Raw genomic sequence first — 24,520 nt, forward strand, 5'->3', positions numbered from 1 at the left:
CTAGAGCAAGTTTTAGGTGCAAGGTGGAAACGTTACTATGCTATTTCTATAAAGCTGACCTATCAGTTCTTCCATGCTACAAAGTGCCCCTGGAGCTTGAGAGAAAGTAGGAGTGCAAGAGCAATTTTTCCCTATTGTTTAGATCGTAGCATCAGAACTAGAGTGGTACCATAAGAGGAAAAAAGAAACAAGAACGGGTTTGCTTTAACATCAAAGAAAAGAGTGGGAAGGAGGCAATGTGAAGGTGGCTATGTATTGTGTGCAGACCTCTGGGAATGGGTTTCCTGCCTTAGCAGGGGGTTGGACTAGATGACCTCCGAGGTCCCTTCCAACATTATTATTATTATTATTATTATTATTATTATTATTATTATTATTATTATTATTATTATTATTATTATTATTATTATTATTATTGCCAAGGGAAGGCATGGGGACTAGTGAGAAGGGAGTAAACCCCCCCCCCAAAGGAAAGAGCAGGCACTGGTAGATTGGTCCCCCAAGGACCAGCCTGCCTTCCTTGTGCAGATAAGAAACTCAAGATGCAGAGGAAAGAGCAGTCTTGCCCTAATCTGGACTGAGTACAAGCCCAACCCCACTGCCAAGCCACTGTAATCTGGATTGGAATTTCTGACACTTGTTTAAGAAATAGCCTGGGAGACAAAAGCTTCGGCTTCAGTCTTCTTGTTTCCTGATTGACTTTTTGAATGTTATTAATAGCAATAGCCAGTGCTTTTTTTTGTAAAAGAAAAAAGTGCCGGAACTCACACATGTCATACAAACCACCTTGCCTACCCTACAAGGTTCCATCCAAAAGGGGGGCCGGAACTCCGTTCTGAGCGTTCTATGAGGAAAAAAGCCCTGGCAATAGCATTTCGACTTATATACCGGTTCATTGTGCTTTGCAGCACTCTCGAAGTGGTTTACAAGAGTCGTTCTGAAATCTAATTATAAAGGTTTATCATTTGAGGCCAGCTGGTCCATACACATGTGGGTCCTGAAGAGATCTTCAGTGTCAGAAAGCAAGACGGACAAACAATGGACCTCCAGCTTTTCTCAACACAATTCCTCTCTCAGTTTTTGTGGGGAGGTGGCATTGTTACATCCAGTCTTTCAATCTGGTTGCTGAATTGAACGAATGATTGAGTGGATAATTTATGACAGCCTTTACATAATGAAGTTATAAAACTGGCAGAGAGGGTATATGGAAAATATATTTACAGCAGCATGAACAAAGGCCATTCAAAATATAATACCAGAGGTAGTCAAATCCTGGTGTGTTATTAATATTTAGTATTCTGCGTTCGTGAGTTACTTGAGAAATTTTAATAAGTTATTTGTAACTAAGCCCCCCAATCCTGGTTGGATTTGTTTTCAAAATAATCAAGAAAGGCTCAAAGTGCAGTTATTACATTGAGGGCAAACGTTAAGTTTCTTGCTCAGGAAAGCAATAATCAAGAACCTACCTTAGCGAGAGTGGTAATTATCTCTGGAAAATACCTGTGTCCTTTTTCTTTAACTACATGATCAGCATCACTGACAATTGTGAGTATGGTCAGAACAGCATCAGACATGCTTCTAGTAAAGTACAAGCAACCTATTTCAAACTCAAAGCAGGTGAGGTTCAAAACATTTCAGTTCCAAAATGTTTTCTACCTACTAGGCTTCGCATCTCATATAACAAAGGAAATAATATTGCACTTCAGGGGAGTATTGTTCACTTTCTTGGAATTCATGACTCTATGTATACATACCATGCTAAAATTCTTCTGATTTTCTCGGACCCGCTGTATTTCTGGAGTCTCTAATACAGACACATAGTATGGCATGGTTTTCTCTGCATCCTCCTTATACTTTTTCTGTTATTCAGGTTAAAAAAAATGTACTATTATAGTAACAAAACAAAGATTGTAATTTTTAAAATACCCATGCAGAGAGATAACCACGAACACTTTTTGTTGCCTAGTGACTATAGCAAAGTCACCACAGAAATCAAGCAAAGTCATTTATTCTTCAAATAAATCTACCCAGATTTCTCACTTGAGGCTCAAATGACCAGACTTCCATTATCATACTTTGGTCGTACTAGGGGAAGGCTAGTTCTCTGTTGCTGGGAAAGATGGAAGGAAAAATAAGATGGGGACAAACACAGCAAAGTGAATGAATTATTTACACTGGTGAAAAAATGCACTACTTGGAACCCCTGAAGATCCAGGTTAGGGACAGATCATCATGGAGAAAATCTATCCATGTGGTCACTAAGAGTCACCACCAGTTTGATGACTCATAATTAATCAATTAGTCATCTTGATTGCCTAAGGAAGAAATCCTTTAAAAATAAGAGCAGATGCGTGACAAACATTGCATATAGGTATAATAAGTACATTTGTTAAAATGTGTGATGGCTTGGGTTTGCACTTTCCAGATTTCAATTGTCTAACGTGATCTAGATCAAGCAAGCTAAATAACTTCTTTCAGAAAATATTTAGAAATCTGGAAAAACAATAATCCATTATCTCCATGTAGGGGAAGCCAAAACAATGATATTTATTATCTGTTAACTTTTAAATCAATGACGTTCAGGTCATAGCTTTTATGACTTAAGTATTCATTTGAGAAGTGTAGACTGGGCCAAACGAAGTGGATTTTTTAAAAAATGGGGGAAGTTAAGAGCCACAGATAGTAAGGTGTAATGTCATCAAAGAGGGGGTGGAGGAGAAATAATGGATTTTGGAAAAGTGGGTTTTTCTTATTTTTAAGGAATTGTTAAATGAAACTCGTTTACCAAATGCTTCTCTGCTAAAAAAAGTGAGAAATTATACTTATGATTCTTGGCAGTTGACCAAGAAATTCAGCTGTACTCTAAAGACACAAAAAGATATTTTAGGGGCACGTGATCGGTGGTCACCATCCCCTGCTTTGAAATCTATATGAATTTTCCCAGTAATTAAAAACTTTAATTATTAGTAGTTTTGTTCCAAATTGGAACAATGGCAAAAATGAAAGCGAGGTCACCAGTGAAAGTGAAAATGTCCAACAGTGTAGAATGCCCCACACTTTTTGGAAGGATTTACAATGCACTCTCAAGGTCACACAGACAGAGACCTATTTCAGAAGGTCTCTATATCTCATTATTTATTATGCTGGTTAAGGCTCCTGGGAGTTGGAGTTCACCTCCATCTGCAAGGCCATCATTACCTTACTGGAAAAGTTCTTCACATGATGTGCATGGATGATTTCTGGAGTGTCAACAACTGTGGTATAATTGGCTTTTTCCATTTCTGCAGAGTGCTTATATTTAAGCTGTTGAGAGAAACATTACAGGGGAGATATCCAGAATAAGTAGTTTACAGCTGTAGCTTTGCTTTTTATTTTATACAGCAGGAAATCAAATGATGTTCATGAATCACCAACCTCACTAGCAATATCTGTGGCATTCTTTGCCCTCATATAATCAGGTGTCTCCAAGGCATGGTCTGTTAATCCCCTTCCTATGATTTCCATCTCCATGGCTCTCTTATATTCTTTCTGTGGGTAAAGACAGATATAAAAATATAACATCTGAACAGATAGCTTGTCCCCAAATGAAATTCACCCCACTACTCCAAGGTTATCTTGATATGTAACCTACTCATGTAAATGTATGATGGAAGGAAGATCAATCTATTTTATAGAAGAAATATTAAAACTTGCAATGTGACATAAGATCTGACTAGTCATGCTGTTTATAGATTTCATTTCAAGAATTTTTTGATAAAAATTGTGTTGTGTTCAGGAACAACAGAATCTTCCTCATTTCAGTCAGATTACAGAATCAGGTATTGATCAGATCAGATTACAAATCAGATAACATCCAATTAAATAAAAAAATACAGCTACATGTGGGATTAGTTTTGGCACACATTCTTTTTAGCTTTAACAACATCTTCAGTTTAATAAAATATGCTATATAATTATTAGGTGACACAATGTTTTAATCTGGCTTCAGAAGACACGTCAACCAAAATAACTAAGAACGTGTACAGGGGGAAAAATTAAGAATTCAAAATTAAGAAACTCAAATACCCTGTTTCATTGGGAAGACACTAAACCCTGAATACTTTATATAAGACATCAGCATGGATTGGTGAGAAATAATTGTATGAAATACTAGAGAATGTTTTTAAAAATACTGTAGACTAGTTCTTGAATTCAGTAAGAAATAGCTGATTTAGCTTGAATCCACCAAATTAATCAGGCCATAAATCTGAAAAAGGTAAATGTAATAGCCAGCAGATCTTTTCCTTTCTGCTAAAAATGTTCCATTGTTATAATTTCCAAGAAAATAATTCATTGTATGCAGGATCAATTCAAACCAATAGTTAAATGTAGTATTAATCTCAAAAACCCTTGATTTTTTTTTTAAAAAAATCAAGCTAAAATATTTTTTAAAATACATAACGTGATTGCAGTGAAAATCATCTAGTCCCTATTTTAATAAAGGTAAAGGTAAAGGTTCCCCCGCACATGCATGCTAGTCGTTTTCGACTCTAGGGGCCGGTGCTCATCTCCGTTTCAAAGCCGAAGAGCCAGCGCTTGTCTGAGGACATCTCCGTGGTCATGTGGCCGGCATGACTAGACGCCAAAGGCGCACGGAACGCTGTTACCTTCCCACCGGAGTGGTCCCTATTTTTCTACTTGCATTTTTACATGCTTTCGAACTGCTAGGTTGGCAGAAGCTGGGACGAGTAACAGGCGCTCACTCTGTTACGCGGCACTCGGGATTCGACCCGCCAAACTGCCGACCTTCCGATCGACAAGCTCAGCGTCCTAACCCACTGAGCCACCGCGTCCCTTTCCCCTATTTTAATACAACTAGGTAAATCATAGGTCTATGTGTGAATAATCCTGTGATGTATCAGTTAGAGAAAACGCTATGCCAAAAAATGCAGAAATTTGCAGAAATTGTGCACAGATTCAAAAATGTGCTTTAAAATGTGCTAGAATTTATATCTGGATCACTGCTTATTTGCTATATGAACCGCTATTATCAGAGCCAAAAGAAGTTGGTTTTGTGTCTTTTGAATGTTGAAGACAGCTTGTTTGTTATCTGCCTCAGTGTTGCCTTAGGACAGGGGTGGGCAACCTCGGCTCTCTTATGACTCATGGACTTCAACTCCCAGAATTCCTCAGTCAGTCCATGAGTCATAAAAGAGCCGAGGTTGCCTACCCCTGCCCTAGGAAGTTCTGACACATGTTTTGCCTCCTTAATGTGTCACTGTTGGCAACTGCAAAGAATAAGGTGATGGCTGTTCTCCTTGAGGTTAGACAAGATGTTAACTGTTGTTAAAAGCACTGTTGGTACTAAACATTTCAAAATGGATTTGGTTGAAAAGAGTATTTTAGTTGCAAGATCATGGGAGTTCAGTGGGATCAGGAGGACTATCCATAATCAATCAATTAAGCCTCTTCAGGATAAAGAATTCCTTTGGATGGGCTACAGAGAAAGGCCATGGGTTCACTGTGTATGGTTAACTGGAAAAAAAAGCATCCAGCTTTTCCTGATTTTACTAAGGAAATTTGGCAATGCAAAAAAAAGTGAGAATTACTGTTCATGAAATGAAACTTCATCTTATTAGGTTCGGCTATCTTTGTTTTCAACTTATCGAATGTTACTCAGAAATAATTTATAATGGAAGTTCAAAGAACAACTCCTGAAGTGACTTTTTTTTCCTTCAAGAAATTATCACCACAATTCCAGAAAGTGACTATTGATTATGATGGTTTTCCATTTGATTGGTATAAAATTTAGATTATATTTTTGTCTGCTATTTTATGAGGAGTCCGTAATAAAACTTTTTCATGCAAATCCCTGACTTTAAATTTTCATGAAACAAACATCAAGTTTATTCCCAAACCAGGCAATCTGTTCCCCTTCTAGATCTATTTCCTTAATAAATGTTTATGAGCAAATTAGAGAATACAGCTCAGGCTGTGTTTAAACAGGGCCATCAAACTTCTGACAATATTGGTTTTTCAATAGATAGTCTTCCTTTAACTCAAAAGACTCAGCATCCACCAACTATAATCATTTTAGGAAGTAAGAAAGCCTTTATGTCATTAGTGTCAAACTGCTGGCCTGCAAGTCGGTTACATCATGCGGAGGTCGTGCCCAACCCAGCTCCAGCAATGCGAAAAAGTCACGATACATTGCGACACTTCACGTGACGCGGTGAGTTTGACACCCGTGTTTTATGTGGTCTCTTGGTAGTTTTTGCTGTGGGTTTTGACTCATTTTGGGTCTCCACAAAGGTTTTATAGTTTTGATGTAATTTAAAAGGTAAAGGTAAAGGTTCCCCTGCACATGCGTGCTAGTCGTTTTCCGACTCTAGGGGCCGGTGCTTATCTCCGTTTCAAAGCCGAAGAGCCAGCGCTTGTCCGAGGACATCTCCGTGGTCATGTGGCCGGCATGACTAGACGCCAAAGGCGCATGGAACACTGTTACCTTCCCACCGTAGTGGTCCCTATTTTTTTACTTGCATTTTTATGTGCTTTCGAACTGCTAGGTTGGTAGAAGCTGGGACGAGTAACAGGCGCTCACTCTGTTACGCGGCACTCGGGATTCGACCCGCCAAACTGCCGACCTTCCGATCGACAAGCTCAGCGTCCTAACCCACTGAGCCACCGCGTCCCTTGATGTAATTTATTAATGTTTAAATCACAGTTGATTATTAATGGAATACTTTCCTTTCCCTTGGTTAAATTTCTGTCAAAATGCTTTCGTTTCTTTTCAATTTTGCTTTAGAAGTGCATAATCATTATCAATAAATGACAAGAAGAGGGGCAAAATAAAGTATTTCCTTACATACACTGATTATTTCCTAACCTTTTCTCATTAATTTATTTGTTTGTGATCAGTGGTGGGATTCAGCCAGTTTGCACCAGTTCAGCAGAACCGGTAGCTATTTTTTTGTTGCCCAGGCCCAGAATGGACTTCCGGAAGTGGCATCCACACAGAGAACCAATTGTTCACATATCTGAATCCCACTACTGTTTGTGATGCTGCCTGATTACTGATTACTCTATATACTGAGTATATATGTGTGTATGTGTGTTTTTGTGTGTCAACATGTGAATTTGTCTTTTTTGACAAGAGAAATAAAGAAGGCTTTCAAAAAAATATGATGTTTCTTGAAGTTGGTTTTTGTAACCTAATTTCCTTCCTTTCCCTATCAGCTGTGTTGATCCTTATTATATGCACTTTCACATTTTTATTAGTTTGTATAATTTAAAATAATCCAAATACTTAGAAACTGAAATTGAAAAATGTCCTTCCTCTGTCTGAATGCATGCTGGACACAAAATTATGAAATGGACCAACCAGTACTAGGCATTTTAATACACCATAGAAATGTACCTTTCAGATTCCTAAACATACCTCATTCAAGATATAGGTTGCATTCTTTGCTCTAAGTAAATCTGGTGTCTCTTCTACAATTGTTAGACCTTTGCCTTTTACACCTTCTTCTAAATCTCTCCTGTATTCTTTCTAGAGGGTAGAACACAAGAAAATAAATCAAAAGAGAAAAGTAAGTAGGAACAAAGGGAAATCAATGAGAGGAAAAACATAAAGGAGAATAAAAAGAATTAGTAAATAATTCCTATACTAAATAATTGCTTTTGCCTTCCAAACACACATACCTTGTTACACTAACTCTACCTAAAAATTTAAACAAAAGTATATATAATGAGACAATTCTCTTTGGTTCCACCAACATAACACATTTTAAAAAGATAAAGAAAAAAACTAGGGATCACTGTCAGTTAAATCATACTTATAATTAAAGTTAAAATTAAGAAAAAAAATAAAAATTAATTTTCAGCTTAAAATTAAAGTTTAAGCTTGGCAAAGACGACAGTGAAGGGTCTAATTTGGGGAAGATAATTGAGTTTTCCATTGCAGAAGTCAGAAGAGTAGTTGGTACCTCGCTTCCTATTTTGGTGGCATATCTGAAATGCAGTAAAGATAGTGTATCCTCCAAACCAGTAAGATTCCGGCCTTTAATGGACTCTTCAAAATCTTTCTTATATTCTTTCTAATAGAGGTTGGAAGAAGGAGCGAGAAGAAAGAAGGGAAGAAAGGGGGGGGGGGAAATAGAATTAATGTTGGCATTGTAAAAATAATTTCCAGGCATTTTAAATTGATGTGATGATTAGTTAGTTATGGATCCAATTTTGCTTTTGTGACATTTGGGAGAAGTTTTAATGCTTTTATGTCTATGGAGAATCTTAGTCATCCAGGTAACTGGACTTCCTTGTTTTTCTTTGAAGATGTTTCGCTTCTCATCCAAGAAGCTTCTTCAGCATCTTCAAAGAAAAACAAGAAAGTACAGCTGCTTCTTGAAAAAGCACCTTTGGGACTTTAATGCTTTTAATTGTCCTAATCTATGATTAGTTAATATTTTATGTATTTACAAGCAATAATATGTAAATTTGGCCTTTAGACAAGCAAAATTTCTACATAGTAGTATTTGGGGAGCAGGTTGAACAGAGGACAGAATGATCATTGGTCAGGTAGTGGTCTTAGAAACCCAGTGCCAACAAAATGTGTGGGTTGACAAGTTCAGTGGTTCTCACTCAACATGCTTGGGATGATGGGAGTTCTGATCTAACACACTAGAAAATATTAGAAAACACCAGGTAAAGAAATCTGTTCCAGTTTGCATGCTTGGTCCAAGGAGGTTAAAAAAAAGTAACTCCATAAATTCTGCATTTGGGCATTATTATATTATATTATATATTATATTATATTATATTATATTGGGTATTATATAGTTTTATTTTGCATAAATTTGATATTGGAATGAAGATATTCCAATAATTCAATGATATTTTGAAATGCCCATGAAAGGATATGAAGGAGATAAAATTGAAATGAGTCCTAGAAGCCCAGCAAAAGGTGATTCTGAAAACAAAACAATGGGAATAAAATTGTATAGATGTAGTCTGAGGATGGAGAATGAGCAGAAGGGCTGGGCTTTTATCTGGTACCCATAAAACAAGCCGTGATGGTCATTTAATCAGTAAACAGAAAGATATGATCATTTCTGTTACAAAAATACCTTCAGAATATATTTATGATTTAAACTCCTAGAAACAATACAGCCACAATTCAGTGTCTCGCTGATGTTTTCTCATATCTGATTAGTAACCTCCTACCTCACTCTGCATATGTTGGGCTTCCTTAGCAGTGATATATGTAGGTGTTTCAAAGTCCAACATGGGTTTTCCTCTTTCCTTTTCATATTTTTCTTTGTATTTCACCTGTCAAGAGGTAGGCATGTGTTACCCCACAGTAGCAGATTAAAAAGACACATACAGGATGACGCATAGTTCACTCAAACCTAATCCCAGATGGGGAAAAAAATACAATTGTTGTGGTCATATAACAAGCTATGTCAAAATAAATGTATTTTTATTGATGAATGTATTAATCACATCAGTCAAGTGACTTTAACCATTGAATAAAAGCAACAGCCACAACCAATAGAATTGCACATAAGTATTTAGGCACCACTGGTTAAAAAGTATTTCAATGAAACTGTTTTAATGAATCCGTTAGTGAATAAGGCTGCATTGTTTGAAGTCAAATCTTTCTGTGAAGTTGAATGCAAAATGGAAGCAACAACTATGTCAGGTGAAACAGTTTGGACACAGTCAGCAATTTGTAATGCCTTCTTTGGCAAATAAACAGCTTTTCAAATGTTTCCCACCACTAACCGTTTACCGGTTGAGCTCCGGATGGCTCCCGACCTGCGCTCCTTCCGACGTGATCTAAAAACTTATTTATTTGAACAAGCCGGCCTGGCCTGATGGGTTTGGGGTTTTAATTACTGTTTTAACTAATTTATTGTATTCGGGCACAATTGTTTAATTTGTTTTTAACTTTTGTATTTTGTATTTTTGGTATTTATTGCCCTGTACACCACCCTGAGTCCTTCGGGAGAAGGGCGGTATACAAATTAAATTAAATAAATAAATAAAAAATAACTGAAAACATCTATTCTTGTTTTTCCCTACTTTTTTTAATAAGAAGTATTATAGCTCAGAAATATTCTTAGGTCTCATCCCATGAACTGCGTGTTTACAATCTTTCCACAGACTTTCAATACTATTCAACTTTGATATCTGTGAAGAACACTCCAAAACCTTCATGTTTCTTCCTATAAGCACTTCATTGTTGATTATGTTTTTGTTGCCTTGCTAATTATCTAACTTACTTTCAGCTTCAGTTTAATTACTGAATATGGGACATTAGTTTTTATGATATGTGGTTCAATTCAATCTTCCTTCACCTGCACAATGTTTCTTAAGCTACTAGTTCCACCCAATGCCAATGCATAATAGATATCTTCCACTAGTGACCTAGTGGATACATTTAAAATTTTGAGATCACCTCATGGTCATTCTTATAAAGTAGTCCTCATGGAAACATGGACACTTACAAAACATCTTATGTAGTTGTCCTCATGATGTTGTCTATCACATAGCTTACATTTAGCATTCTCTTGGGCAACTCACATTTTCAAACCAAGTACTATTCTACAGCCTTTCTCTATTTGTATTTTCTAAGCACATGTTTGGGGAGTGTAATCCAAAAATATCTTGGAAATAAATCTGATGCTTAAGGCTATGGTTTGCTTTACATTACATTAATAAAATCAGGTGGACATGGAGCCTGCTGGAAGTGTTTGTTTAGTTATTTCTTTATTAAATTTAGGCACTGTCCATTTCACTGCAGTTATCTAAATGATTCTGGGCCTAGTGTTACTAGGCACTTTGGTATCCCATATTAGAAGTCCAGAAATAACTGGCTGGATGCACATATATTATTTAGGTTTTGGCTTATTAAGAATACAGAAGGATTATATTGCCTACAATAAAACTTGAGTCATATCTATGGCCTATTATGAGGAAAAAATTCCAGGATTTCAGTTTAAACTAAATCACAGGTAGGGTTTCCAGATTAGTTTCCAATTCCTATTGGCAAGAAGAGCCAAACATACCAAATATACACTTGCATACTTAATATGTCAAAAGACTATAGAACTTTGACATGCTTTGGATGAGAATACAGATATGGTGGCATGTGGCAGTTGTATTATAAATATAAGTAGTGTGAAACACTTAACTGACTTACTATGCTCTGAAGTTCTGAAGCCTCCTTTAGATGGAGCTGTTCGAGGTTATCTGGAACCACGTGGTAGTGACCTTTATTCCTCTCGTATTGCTTCTTGTACTGGTACTAAAGGGAAGGCGTCAAAAACCACCTCAATAGTTAAAAAAAGGTCCTAACCAGAGCAGCTTTTCTAGATCACCTTACCCAAACATGTCTCAAATGAGACATCAGAAATGAAATGTAAAAGAAATATATAAAAGAGAAGAAGAAAGAAAAATATAAGGCAAAAAGGGACAAAATTACAAAACAGGAACAAAAAAGAAGAAAGAACCAAAGAAATATGATGCAGTGAATAAGTGATGCTGTTAAAATGGAACGATGCCCCTTGGTTTTCACTTACAAATATAAAATGGGATTAGCTGACAGTACTCAAGGGTGATTTAGTTCAGCATTTTGTGTCACAAAATGGCTGACTAGATGCATCGACCAAATCCGCAAGCAGAATTTATTATAAAAGTTTAGGGGGGAAAAACAGATTAAGACTGAAATGGTTTTAAAAGTTAAAGAATTATTGTTTCAAAATAGTAGTTGTGAGTTTAAAAAAATAAATAAAAAGTTAATAAAATAATACTTGTTAGTAAAAATATGAGTTATAAAAGTAAAAAAGCTATTAAAATTTAGTTAGGTATTTAATGTTATTAGTGGTTCTGTTTTAAAAGTAATAGAAAAAGTTTTGAAGACTTGAGGTATTAATGTTGCTAGTCAACATGGGGGATTGTCATCAGGCAGGAGGTAAGAGATCACTACCAGGTGATTTCCTAGGAACAGTCAAGGAGGAAGAAAGATGTTGCAGAGGTTGTTAGCAGGTATTATCTTAGAAAGGTGTGAAAAGGTTAAACTGAATGTATCGCATTTTAGCTAACAGGCTTACAGTGCTGGCAAGGTGGCTGGTGTTCAAAATGTGATTCATCGCAAGAGATTCAGACATATCAGTTACTGGCTTGTGAAGTTTCTTCAGATCTGCCTTATATTTAACCTGTTCATAAAACAAAGGAAAACGTCAGCAGCCTTGTCACAGAAATACAGGCTTATAAATGCCGTACTAGAGTTTGTGCTGACATGCAATGAACTACTGCTGATCCTTAATTCACCAGTGGCCAAACGCTTTTTCTCTAAGACAACCCAAGTTTTTGGAAATGCTTCTGGAACCTTCCAAAATGCCAATCTATATTTTCATTCACATGGAAAAATACTGGACACTTGGGATTGGTAGGGAAGCTTTCAGATCGGCACAATTCAAAGCTTTTTCATTCCAAAAAGAGATTAATCCCACTAACTGCAATCATGTTCATTCATGCCTACAGCAACAAGGGGAAAATATTTTGAAAGCAAAAAAAAAAAAAGAAAAGAAGAAGAAGAAGAATGGGAAGGAGCCCTACTTACTCCACCTTACTCCACTTTATAGGCTGACAATAGGGATTATAATTGTCCCAAGAAGGCTAGTAAAAAGTAAGGATAAGAAAAGGCTTAGTGGGAATAGAAGCTGGGTATAAAACTAATTCAACGGTATCAATTTGCAACACAGACTTCAGGTTTAAAGGAAATGGAGAATGTGAGGGGGAGAATAAGTTACAGAAAGCGCTTTTTTGTATTCTGACTTTACTGCAGGCATGTCAATCTCGCGATGTCGGGGGTTGGACTGGATGACCTACAAGGGTGATCGCATGACCCCGGGACATTGCAACCATCATAAATACATGCCAAGCGCTTGGATTTTTGTTATGAGACACAGGGATGTTGCAGCGGTCATGTGAAAAATGGTCATAAGTCATTTTCTTTTCAGCGCTATTGTAACTTCAGATGAATGGGTTGTTAAGTAAATGAATGGGTTGTTAAGTTGAGGTCTACCTGTATTGCTGGAATTTTTAAACTGTTTTCACCTGCGCTCAGTCTGTTTATTTCTTTTATTTTCCCTGTAAATACTACAAGGTTCTAGGTAACCTCTCTCAAAGGAACTTAGATCTGGCATCTAGGTTCTCCTCACCATTCAAAGAAAAGCTAATGAACCAGACATACCTCACTTGCAATGTGGTGAGCATCTTTCAAGGTCTTGTAGATCTTGCTCTCCTTCAGATCGTATTGAGGTTTCTTTCCCTTTTCTTTATCGAATTTTTCTTTGTATTTGATCTGAGGCCGGGAAAACAAGATTATTTTTTTTAACAAAGGGTCCTGAACTTTAACATTTCTGACACCAAGAAAGGGAGAAGAGAAAACACCTATCCACAATCAGGTGGTCAAAAGAAATCTGATTGCAAGCAAGCAGATCAAAAGATGCATCGCAGAGGAGCTACTTCAAAACCAAAGAGACCATTGGAAACATCAAGATTTTTTTCAGTAGTAAGATGGATACATGCTACATTTCAGAGGGCGACATTTCTTCTTTCATTCAGTGGTTTATTTCAGCTCCACATGTCAAAATATATTGAATTTATCTATTGCAATATATATATAAATATATATATATGTGTAAATTTTAGATTGCTAACAAGGAATTAAAGGGAGACTGATATGCATTTCAAACTTATTTGTTTTCATCAGTCAGCCATACCCTTCTGAGATTCAAACCTGGGCCGATTGCACATTAGGCAGTTGTTTTAACCTCTAGGCCGCAAGCTCTATCTCACTTTGTTAGCTGATTAGCTAATTCTTTGTTAGCAATCTAAAATTTACACAAATATGAGCTGTCACTGGTGTGACTACTGCCTGTCGATGGCCTTCGGTTAGGCTGAAACAGGAAATAAAGATTTGTCCCATGTTTGGGGCCTAGCAAGGTAATCTAAATAGTTAACAAGCATTTACACATATCTCCCTTGCTTCTCAGCTAACAAAGTGAGATAGAGCTTGTGGCCTAGAGGTTAAAACAACTGCCTAATGTGCAATCAGCCCAGGTTCGAACCTCAGAAGGGTATGGCTGACTGATGAATACAAATAAGTTTGAAATGCATATCAGTCTCCCTTTAATTCTTTGTTAGCAATCTAAAATTTACATATATATATATATATATATATATATATATATATATATATATGTAAATGCAAGACGCTTGAGAAAGTGAGATGAAGCACAACTTCCTTTGTGTTCTTATAACAAGGGTGTTCCCCAATCTCCAGTTGAGTGGCACAATATTCCATATATCTCTTCACTTCCAGAAAGCATTGCTATTGGAATGAAGCAAGTAGCAATCTGGCATAAGTTCAGGCCTCAGAAAAGGAAAGGTGGCATTATATAATTCTGTTACTCTACCACCGCATCCCACAAAGGCATGATAAAGGGCAAATAAACTTGTAGAATCCATGGTGCTGTCTGTGCATCCTCAGTGCTAAAAGGGAGAGGGGTTTGCTCTCTGTTTATGTACATTAGCTTGTTTTATCACTGTTTCCCTTCTAGTACTGAAGGTACTACCTAGTTGGGTAATGAAACGTCTGCAAGCAAACAACCAAGCTCAGAGAGCACCAAATATTCTCTTCTATTGGTAAAGCTAGACTTTGAAAGTATTTATATCTTGGTTTTTCTCTAAGAATGTCAAACAGCATTTTACAACAGATTGTGACAATGACATAAGATAATGACTTTCCCAAGATTTCTCCTATGGAAGCTCACTATTTACCACCTACCCTACTAATCATAAAGAAAGTTTGCACCGCGTGTAGCTTATTTCCCAAGTTATTGTTTTTAAGAAAAGCGATGGCCTTTTTAAAGAGTTTTTAAAAGCCACTGAGAATAAAAATTCTGCCGGATGCTTTTTCTTATTTAAAACAATCTATCTGAACCCACTGATGGATAGTCTGCTTCTAATCATGTAAATAATTCAGCCAGCTTGCTTTCATTCCAATGTAATTATATCCAACTCAGCCTTTTTTTTTTTAGTGGAACTTGCACATTGTATTTATATTACATAATAATACTGTAACTTTCTAGACAAACAGGGTTCTTAATTCCTAAAGGTTTTAGGACTATTATTAAACAACTTTATAAAAGAGAGAAAATATATTAGTTGTTTAGTAGACAATAAGTCACAAGTTATAAAAATAATGGCATTATCCGGCCACAACTAAGGGCATTTTCAGTTTATTTAGACTGTAATTAGAGTTTAAACATAAAGTAAATGGACAATACGCTTAAAAGATGGACGTAACTCTGTCTGGGAGAGCTGATCGACATAACTGATGAAAGGAATTGATCATGCTAGAAAGCAACACACATCACTGTAAAGAAGTAAATTCAGGCTATCATCAGAAAAACCGAAGATGCCATAGTGCACTTTCAACTCACATTCCATGGGTTTTTTTATTTTTAAAATGTGGATATCCATGCAATTCTGTATCCATCATGCTGGATAGTTTCAGTTTTAAAACCAGATTGATAAAAAAACAAGTGCTGATGACATTCAGTTAATGTCCTTCTGGTTATATACAGAATCACATGGGAACTGATGCATTTGTAAGGAACAATGACATTTTCACAATGACAGATTTGACACGTGACCAAGGAAAACTTTTAGCTACATCAGTGTTACGAAAGTGGACTTAGGCAAAGGATTTCCAATTTTACTGGCAAATGGACAACACTGGATACAAACCATCAACAACAACAATAACAAAATAAGAAATGACATGCAGATTAACCATAACAGCGACGGAATTGGTGACATGATAGACAGTACAGATGACATGATAGACAGTATACATGACAAATAATCCTTTAAAAGATTATTAATCCTTTAAAAGATTATTTGTTGAAATTCTGCACAGCCAGAAATATAGAAACATCCACACAAACAAATGAGGTATCATATGAACATCTATAAATGTGAAAAAAGTGTATTCATTTTTTTTTCAAGAAAAGATTATTAGTCCCATTCACTTTCCAAGAGTCAAAAGTTGCTGTTTCTTCAATACAGTAAGAGACTAAATAGAACAGCTTAATAAGCGGAAGAGTCTATTATTACAAAGACAAGACGGCTTATCAACTTTCAGTACAAAGAACTGATTTTTGTCACAAGCACAGAAGGATGTTTGCGACTACATGCAACATAAAGAAAGAAAAGTAAGACAGGAAACGTCTCCCTTTTTTCCTTATGTCCCAAAGTCCTCTCCAATTTATGTCCTTCCTAAGGTTTAGGCCTACAGTTCCCATCATCCTTCACCACTGGCCATGCTAACTGGGGCTGACGGTACTTGGAAGCCACCTCTATGGAAGGAGACAATTTGAAGAAGGCAGATAGTAAGAGAGTCTTTCTTAAGAGGGAGTGGGAGAAATAAACAGGAAACACTTGACATCAAATAGCAGCAATTAGAAATTAATCAAGATCTAGTTCTGGCTTAATTCTCCAGAAGCCTTTTTTCAAAACTCAATGTTTTGTTTTGCCTGGTTCAAGACAATAAGCTTAGATCACTATTGGGAATGTTTGCTCATTGTCTCAGTTCTTCCTCCATAGTACATACCACTGGGAATCATGGCACATGTTTTACTGTGTGTGTTTTAGTTGAAGCACAACATTCATTATACCAGGCTTGCATTGTAAATGCACTAACGTTATCTTCTAAAATTATTAGATTTGAACAAATAATTTATCTCCATTCCAACTCTGGACTCTCAGGAGCAATTTTACATAAGAAAGAAAAGGGAGATTAAAAAAAATAAATAAATTCGTGATCCAGGCTCAATTTTATGTGCCAAGAACATTTTGCAAAATTCATAAAATGGAAAAGCTAAAAGGACAAGCACTTTAAATCCTTCTTACATGACTACTTAGGGTGTTAGCTTTTTTAAAATGCCTCATCATGGGTGTATCATACGATGCTGCCCCATGGCCCCTCAAGTATCCTGTAATGTATTTCACCTACAAAGCATAGCAAGATAGCAAGATTAGAATAGCCAACCTCCAATGACACAAAGCAAAGAGCTAAGACAGAAATGCAGGCATCATCCATTCCTTCTCTTGATGGAGATGTCTCATGGAAGCAGCATGATTTGGAAGCTCACCAACTGCACTTGTTCAAAGTTGGATGGAGGACAAACAGGTTGATGTTAATTAGTAACAACACTATAAGATAAGGTACCAAATGATGGAAAATAAATCATTTCTACAAGCAGTAAAGCACAGTTTCAGCAGTGATTTGCAAAGTAGAAATATCCAAGTGTACTAAAAATGAGTATAACTATGTAGGTCTTCCAAGCAAATATGTCAGAAATCCCAAATGGGGAATGGCAATAAGACAAATGCATTAAAATATTTATTGCAGAAGAAAAAAATGTGGAGCTGATAGCGATGTCTTTAAAGTAGATGGCATAGGAAATTTACTTAACAGAAAGTTGGAAGTGTAATAGTTGCCTCTGAATGGAGTACACAGCATGTTTATGGGTCATTTAGTCACCAAGAATAGAAAACACAGTTGACAACAAATGAACAGCAAAAGATGCAAATGGTCGAGGACATCGCCTGCGGAGTAGCTTGGATGCCTTGGAAGGTTAGTTGTTGTTTTGAAGGAGCTGCCTGAATTCTTGGTGAATTCAAACCTTTTCTAATACCTGAACCAGCCTGTTGACTCTAACACAAGTTCCTCAGCCAGCATGCTGATGGAGGACTTGTGCCAGTTGAAGTCCAGACTTCTTTAAATTGCCAAGGTTGAGAAACACTGATCTAAATAGTTTCCTATTTATCTTGCCTTATTTCCATCCAATTTTTTTCCTCTCTGTTACTTCTTTCCTTCCCACCTATTACTTCTCCCTCCTTCTGTCTATCTCATTTTTTTCTCCTTCTTTTTCATTATTTCTGCTAGTATGAGAAAGAAAAAAAAGTATTTGTGTGAATCTGCCTATGTATGACTGTATTTGTAACCAATTCATTAATACTGTATTTTCTGGCGTATAAGACGACTTTTTAACCCATGAAAATCTTCTCAAAAGTTGGGGTTCGTCTTATACGCCGGGTTGTCTTATACGCCGGAAAATACGGTATATTTAAATGGAAAATCTATTTTATGAGTGGGTATTTGCTGGCTATTCATTTAAATTAGGTAATATTCATTTCTTTTGATCTGGACTCTGCCTCTCTTAGATTATAGCTTCTAACAGGTGTGTAAATATACACACAAACATATATGTATGTGTTTATGTGTGTATGTATTTACATACACAAACATATTTGATAATAAGGGGATTTGCCATTATGCTTTATTTTTTTATATTTTTTTCCCATTTCTAGAAAGTTATCTCAAATTCAGGAATGTGGGATGACTCTGGTACTTTCTGGAACAACAGTCATATGAAAACCATAAATGAGAGCTTTCTAAAAGACAATAATATTTTATCAATAAAAATAACCTCATAACTTCATATTTACTTCTACAGGATGTCCTTCTCTTCCAATTAGCTTTATGGGCAAACTTGAAGCTGGAAACCCTACCCTTTGCTCAATGTTTTGTTTAAAAATGGACTGCAAATTTAAAATTGGATGTCTTCCCAAAATGAATGCTGAAGTACCTTTACTCTACCATTAAGTACATATGCATCTGAACAGGAACAATTCATTTTAAATAATTCACTTTAAAGGTAAAATCATCACTGAGCTATTCAAGCCTTCTGAAACTAGAATCCAGATTTCTTCTGTATGTTCCATGTTACTCTTTGGGAGCACAGACTAAGCCTAGGATTAATCAAAGATTAAGGGTGGCCCATGCATGCCCACAATGTCTACAACACCGAGCTAACCTTTTGATGTATGAAAAGCTGAGTTTACATGCTGTACATAGTGACAGGATTCTTTAGCCCATGAAAACCCCAGAATCAGCTCTACTGATTGTATTACTTTAGGTGTCAACATTACTTCCAAGAGAGTGTGTAAAATTCTGTACTCCTATCGTTGTAAATTATTTGTTTTGATTGATCATACCTGACTGGTCAGTTTGGACACTTCTTTGGCAAGTTCAATGTCTGGACGTCCAAGCATGGTGACTCCTACTCCAGCATCTCCACGGCCTTTGGCTTTGTATTCAATCTGAGATCAAGACAGACATTTGAAAAACTAATCAAATGTATGCTGCATTTGTACATACCAAAATAAAAAGCAATTTTACTTATATGGATATCAAACAAGCAACAAGTTACAAAGTGGTTGCATTGATTTGCACTCACATCACTGACTAAATGGGAGACTTGTGTGGCCTTCATAATATCTGGTCGATCTGCCATAGTGCTGGTATAATGGAGCTGTGATTTGGCATCTTTTTTATATTCGATCTACAGTAGGAAAAAAGAAGAAGGAGATAAATGATCAACACGTCGTTCTTTTTTCACTAGCCAATTGGTTTGCTCTGGGCAGGATAAAATGACAATTTATATAATGAATGCTTAGCAAAAGGAAGAATGGGGAAATGGAGAGGGGAGATGTGAATGTAGTCATCATGCGTATGTAGTCATCATGCGTATGGAGACCTTTACATCCAACCCAAATCAATAAGGGTGAAGATTTTGTGAGACATGATTGCATCTGCTTTGTGGTTTTTTGTTTTTGTTTTTGTTCCAACAGCCATATGCTTCTGCCAAAGGAAGAAGAGTGATGCTGTAGGAAAAGTCATTGGAGAGAGGCAATTCTTGCTTTCATACAACATATCTCAGGAGACTTCACAATTGAAGCCCCTTTTCTTACATATGAAAACTATGCATTTCCTTTGGATGAGCACTTTGACTCTGCTCAGCACAACCTCCCAGAATGTTTAGAAAGCAGAGCCAATAGTCCAATATCGGGAAATTCAGCTCTGGTTCAGTATGATGTAATGGCCAGTGTTTAGCAAGGCTTCCTGGATAGGATAAAGGCCAGAAGTATAACTAACTTTTGAAACATAAACTAGGCTTTTCATCTGCAGAATATAATTTATGCTTTAAAATGGAATTAAAAAAAGAAACTCAAAGTAGGTTGAAAGAAGGTGTTTTTTTCCTTACATATATCAGTATACCTAAAATTGTTAGGGCAGTGTATATTTTAAAAGCCATGCCATTCATGTCCAAATCTTTCTTTAAAATGTTAAAACACTTATTTTCAAAATAATTATATGGGGCATTAAGCACTTTGGAATTAAACAAACCTTTCCAGGAAGTGAGAAATCAAATTATCTCCAATAAAGAAGAATATTTGGAGCTCAGAGTTGAAATGAAGTGTCCCTGATGGTCTCTGAGCTTGCTTGTTTTCTTGCAGATGTTTCATTATCCAAACTATAACATTTGCTAAGGAAGAAAGTGCAGAAATAACTTACGGTACTCTGTTTCTTTGCCACATCCATGGCGTGCTTCACATCAGGAGGTTCCACCATGATTGAATAATCTGACTTGCCTTTTTCTTTGCGAAATCTCTTTTTATAGTTTGTCTGTTTGGGATAGAAAGTTTTACCTGTTATCCTCTACTGAATATTTGTTGATGTTTAGAATAGGAAAGATAGATTAAAAACACTGCTATCTGAAAAAAAAAGGATGTGTGAGTGTGTTCTTGTAAGATAATAGGTTGTATCTCTTTAGTTCTGCTGTAATTTTCATTTATGTTCTCTAAACTTTTGCATTGTTGATTGGATTCAAAGGGCAGCCATATTACTGAATTGACTGACAATAATAAAGTCAATACCATCAATTATACATGCAACACATCTGTTCGTAATTCCTAGTCATACTGTGATTTGATTATCTTCTCACCCTCATGCGTATCTTCTTACTCATTGTTCAAGCTACTTAAAATGCTGTCATTGTGTTCATAATCAAGTCTGTAAATCATGGAAGTTCAAATGAGAGAAACACTTTCTAGGTTTTTCAACAATTGCAAGTACATATCCCACAACATGTTAAGCCTTTGTAGATTCGGAATATCTGAATAGCAGAAAGGACAAAAGAACTGATGATAAAGAATAACCCTTCAGAAAACACTAAGTTATAATTTACGGTAGAGAAAATACAGCTTTACTAACAAACATACCAAAGGTGAAAGACCATATGCAATGTGAATAAAGTGATGTAAAAGTAGCCTACCTCACTAACATGACTGGTGACTTTTTTGACATGAATAGTATCCCGTGTTTCTGGCAATTTTGTGAAAGAACCATGGGGGAGGTGTTTCTTCACATGTTCTTTGTATTTGTTCTGTTTTCAAAAGACAAGCAAAATGTTTCAGAAATCACTTTAGGAAGAAGATATTCTGGAGCCAGACAACTGCAAAATAAAAAATAAAATAAAAATTACCTCAGACACAAGAGAGCTAACCATCTTGGCAAGAAGGATCTGGGGAGTGTCTGGAACAGGATGGATGCTTCCTCGTTCCTTGTTGTGCTTCTCTTTGTATTTTAACTGACGAGTTTAAAAAAAAGGGAAACATGTTTTCAAGCAACAGTCATCAACAGGATTCCACAAATGAGACTGCCAACAGTGAGCATGTTGTTTTTTTCTCTTAGCTATTAAAAAACCAGGATAGAGAAATCTTATACTGAAGCTTAGGCAACCTTTGTTTAAACATGATGAGGGCTTTCATCTAGACCAGGGTTCCCCAAAGTGGTCAATAATGACCCCCAAGGATGATGGGACTATTCAAGGTACAAATGGCTGGGCGTCAAAAGGGAATCAACAAATATCTGGAGGTCAACAAGTGTTCAATAAAAGATGTTAAGTTCAATAGGGGTCAAATAATCTTTTGGGGACACTATAGAACTTATGTCAGTCCTGAAGATGAGGTGGCCAGCAGTGAAACAGTATTAACTAGGATTATATGGCCAGCCAGAGAGAGGACTTGAGCCCTCTCTATTATTATTATTATGGGTGGGTAATCTACAGTTAGATTCATAGCCTACGACTGGTAGAAACTTAATGATTCGGTTCCTAACCAAGGACCTAAGAATTATTAAAGTAGCATCAAGGAATATAGGCAGTCCCAAGCAGGACTGCCTATATTTATTATTGTTTGTTACATGTTGAATTTTTGCCTTCAGGCAAAGCTTGTTGGCAAAGCTTGTTCTTGAGCCACTAAAATAAAATCTTCAGTTTGTTTTTTAAATTGTCCTGATCTAACAAACTTTATGTGGAGTTTTTATCAGCATTTTCTTCTATATCCTTCAAGTATCGACCATGCATTGGCTTGTTTATCCAATTAACAAATCAATTTTCAATTTTTTTCCTATATTCAGTCTTCATCTTTGTTATTTTCAAGAGCTTTATTTGATTGACTTCTTTCAGCAAGGGTTCTTGGCTTTTCTTAATGTAGTTCATTCAGGCATTGTTTTTCTTCTTTCTCAATTTGTTTGACTAATAGGAATCCTCTGCCCCCATCAGTTCTTGGCAACTACAGTTTTTGGGAACAAAACTTGGTGCTTTGTCATTACCTTTCTTGTCTTCTGATCCAAGTTATCCATCTGGGTTCAGTCAACTATACCTGTTGCATATCTAATAACAAGGACTGGCTTGGTATTAATTGCTTTAATGACGTTTCCACCACTTGGTTTTGATTTCAATTTTTTTGGAAATAATTTGATATTAATATTTGATATTATTATTTATAGTACTATCATTTATTTATTATATTTATATTAACTAAAGTAGTATTTATTACATTATTTCTATACAATAAATATCTGGGGGGTCAATGAGCAATCCAAAACTTCATGAAGGGATCAATTAATTGAAGAGTTGGGGACACCTGTCCTTGACTGAAGTTGAAAAACTGACTGGCTTGCTTACTAGAGTTGAGCTCAATCTTGAGATTACTTGGAACTTACTAAGAATTTAGCACCACAGTAACAGAGGGAAATGGGAAGTACAAATTAGAATTGGCTACGCAAACTAACACCAGCAATCCCCATAAATCATGGCAGATGCCTGCTTCCATTTTTATTATTAGTAGACATGAACTTTTTGTATACGGTGCTTAAGACAATTTTTCTTCCAATTGGATTTGAATGTGAGCTAAAATCCTATTTACAAACCATAATTTGTAAATAATGCAAACACATTTGACTACATTTGTGTTTTGTTTTTGTTTAACAAGAATTGTCAAAAGTGATCAAAGTTTCCATACAAAAGGTTTTAAAAATACTCACATCACTTGCCAAGATCGCATTCTGCAATGCCAACACTGTGTTTTTGTCATCTGTTACAGACAACTTGCATCCTTTGAGATATTCTCGGTCAAGCTTGTATTCATACTGCAAAGAAAGAAGTAACAATAGGAACAACAACAAAAATGAAAAATGTCTAGGTCAGGGGTAGGTAACCTCGGCTCTTTTATGACTCATGGACTTCAACTCCCAGAATTCCTGAGCCAGCCAAGCTGGCTCAGGAATTCTGGGAGTTGAGGTCCATGAGTCATAAAAGAGCCAAGGTTGCCTACCCCTGGTCTAGGTTATTCTAAATAGCAACAAACTGTCTTATTTCATCAGGGAAAAAAGAGTAAGTTTTCTTTCTCAATTGCTTACATCACTCTGTTGCAAGGATGTCTTAGCAGCTTGGATAAAGTCAGGTCTGTCCATGGTCCAGTGCCACTGGGCTTTGGTTGCCTCATACTTCTTCTTGTAATCCAGCTATTATTAAAAAAACATAATTTAAAAAACATAATCAGTGTTCTCGCAAAACTCGCTTTTTTTAGAATTTTAAAAGGTTATTGCAGTTTGCTGAATAGTTAATCCATCAACCATTCAACAAATATGGGACAGATATAAACTCCATAGAACAGTGATGTGTCTACATCATGGTGTAATTGGGCAAATCACCCATCTAGGTTTAAAAGTCATCCAATTTACCATCATTTAGATTTAATGAACTGTTTTTATGATGTTACAATATTGATGGAAAATAGGAATAGAAATAGAATAGGAATAGAATAGAAATACACAGCCTGTCCAGGTGATCAGTTCTATATTTGGGAGGACACAAAAGCTAGGTGCCAGGATTCTATTTGTTAAATGATAGTATCTTCATTCCCTACTCATATCTTCTAGGGTTTTCCAAGAACGATGGGCACTGGGAATCTATACTGACTCCCTTTCTCTATGAAGCATTTTATTCAACAAGATGGTGTGCGAGCCCATCCTTGTACTTCTGAAAAAAGCATGAGATACACAAATACCTTCACTGGATTTTCATTAAAGTATGACAAGTGGGTTCTTCAAGGATTCAAAAGAGTGAGAATTGGGAACCCTGCTTTCCTAGTTTCCTTTGGAAGCCTTTGTCACCAACATGACATTATTTAGATGGTAAAGAAGGAAGGAAGGAAGGAAGGAAGGAAGGAAGGAAGGAAGGAAGGAAGGAAGGAAGGAAGGAAGGAAGGAAGGAAG

The 24,520-nt window shown here is 36.3% G+C and overlaps 1 protein-coding gene across 1 annotated transcript in view; it reads right to left on the reverse strand.

Moving 5' to 3' along the window:
• The window catches only part of NEB (nebulin), a 228,957-nt gene that overhangs the window by 23,568 nt on the left and 180,869 nt on the right, over positions 1-24,520 (reverse strand). The window contains exons 153-168 of the mRNA XM_081333913.1: positions 23,663-23,767; positions 23,288-23,392; positions 21,444-21,548; positions 21,234-21,344; positions 20,474-20,584; positions 19,356-19,460; positions 19,114-19,218; positions 13,235-13,345; positions 12,090-12,194; positions 11,180-11,284; positions 9,199-9,303; positions 7,965-8,075; positions 7,418-7,528; positions 3,415-3,528; positions 3,199-3,303; positions 1,755-1,859 (exon numbers count right to left, since the gene is read on the reverse strand). Of these exons, the coding sequence (XP_081190039.1) occupies positions 1,755-1,859; positions 3,199-3,303; positions 3,415-3,528; positions 7,418-7,528; positions 7,965-8,075; positions 9,199-9,303; positions 11,180-11,284; positions 12,090-12,194; positions 13,235-13,345; positions 19,114-19,218; positions 19,356-19,460; positions 20,474-20,584; positions 21,234-21,344; positions 21,444-21,548; positions 23,288-23,392; positions 23,663-23,767 (1,719 nt within the window). The remainder of the gene's footprint in view (positions 1-1,754; positions 1,860-3,198; positions 3,304-3,414; positions 3,529-7,417; positions 7,529-7,964; positions 8,076-9,198; positions 9,304-11,179; positions 11,285-12,089; positions 12,195-13,234; positions 13,346-19,113; positions 19,219-19,355; positions 19,461-20,473; positions 20,585-21,233; positions 21,345-21,443; positions 21,549-23,287; positions 23,393-23,662; positions 23,768-24,520) is intronic.

This window comes from Vipera berus (assembly GCF_964194415.1).
Source record: "Vipera berus genome assembly, chromosome: 1".
Lineage (NCBI taxonomy): Eukaryota > Metazoa > Chordata > Lepidosauria > Squamata > Viperidae > Vipera > Vipera berus.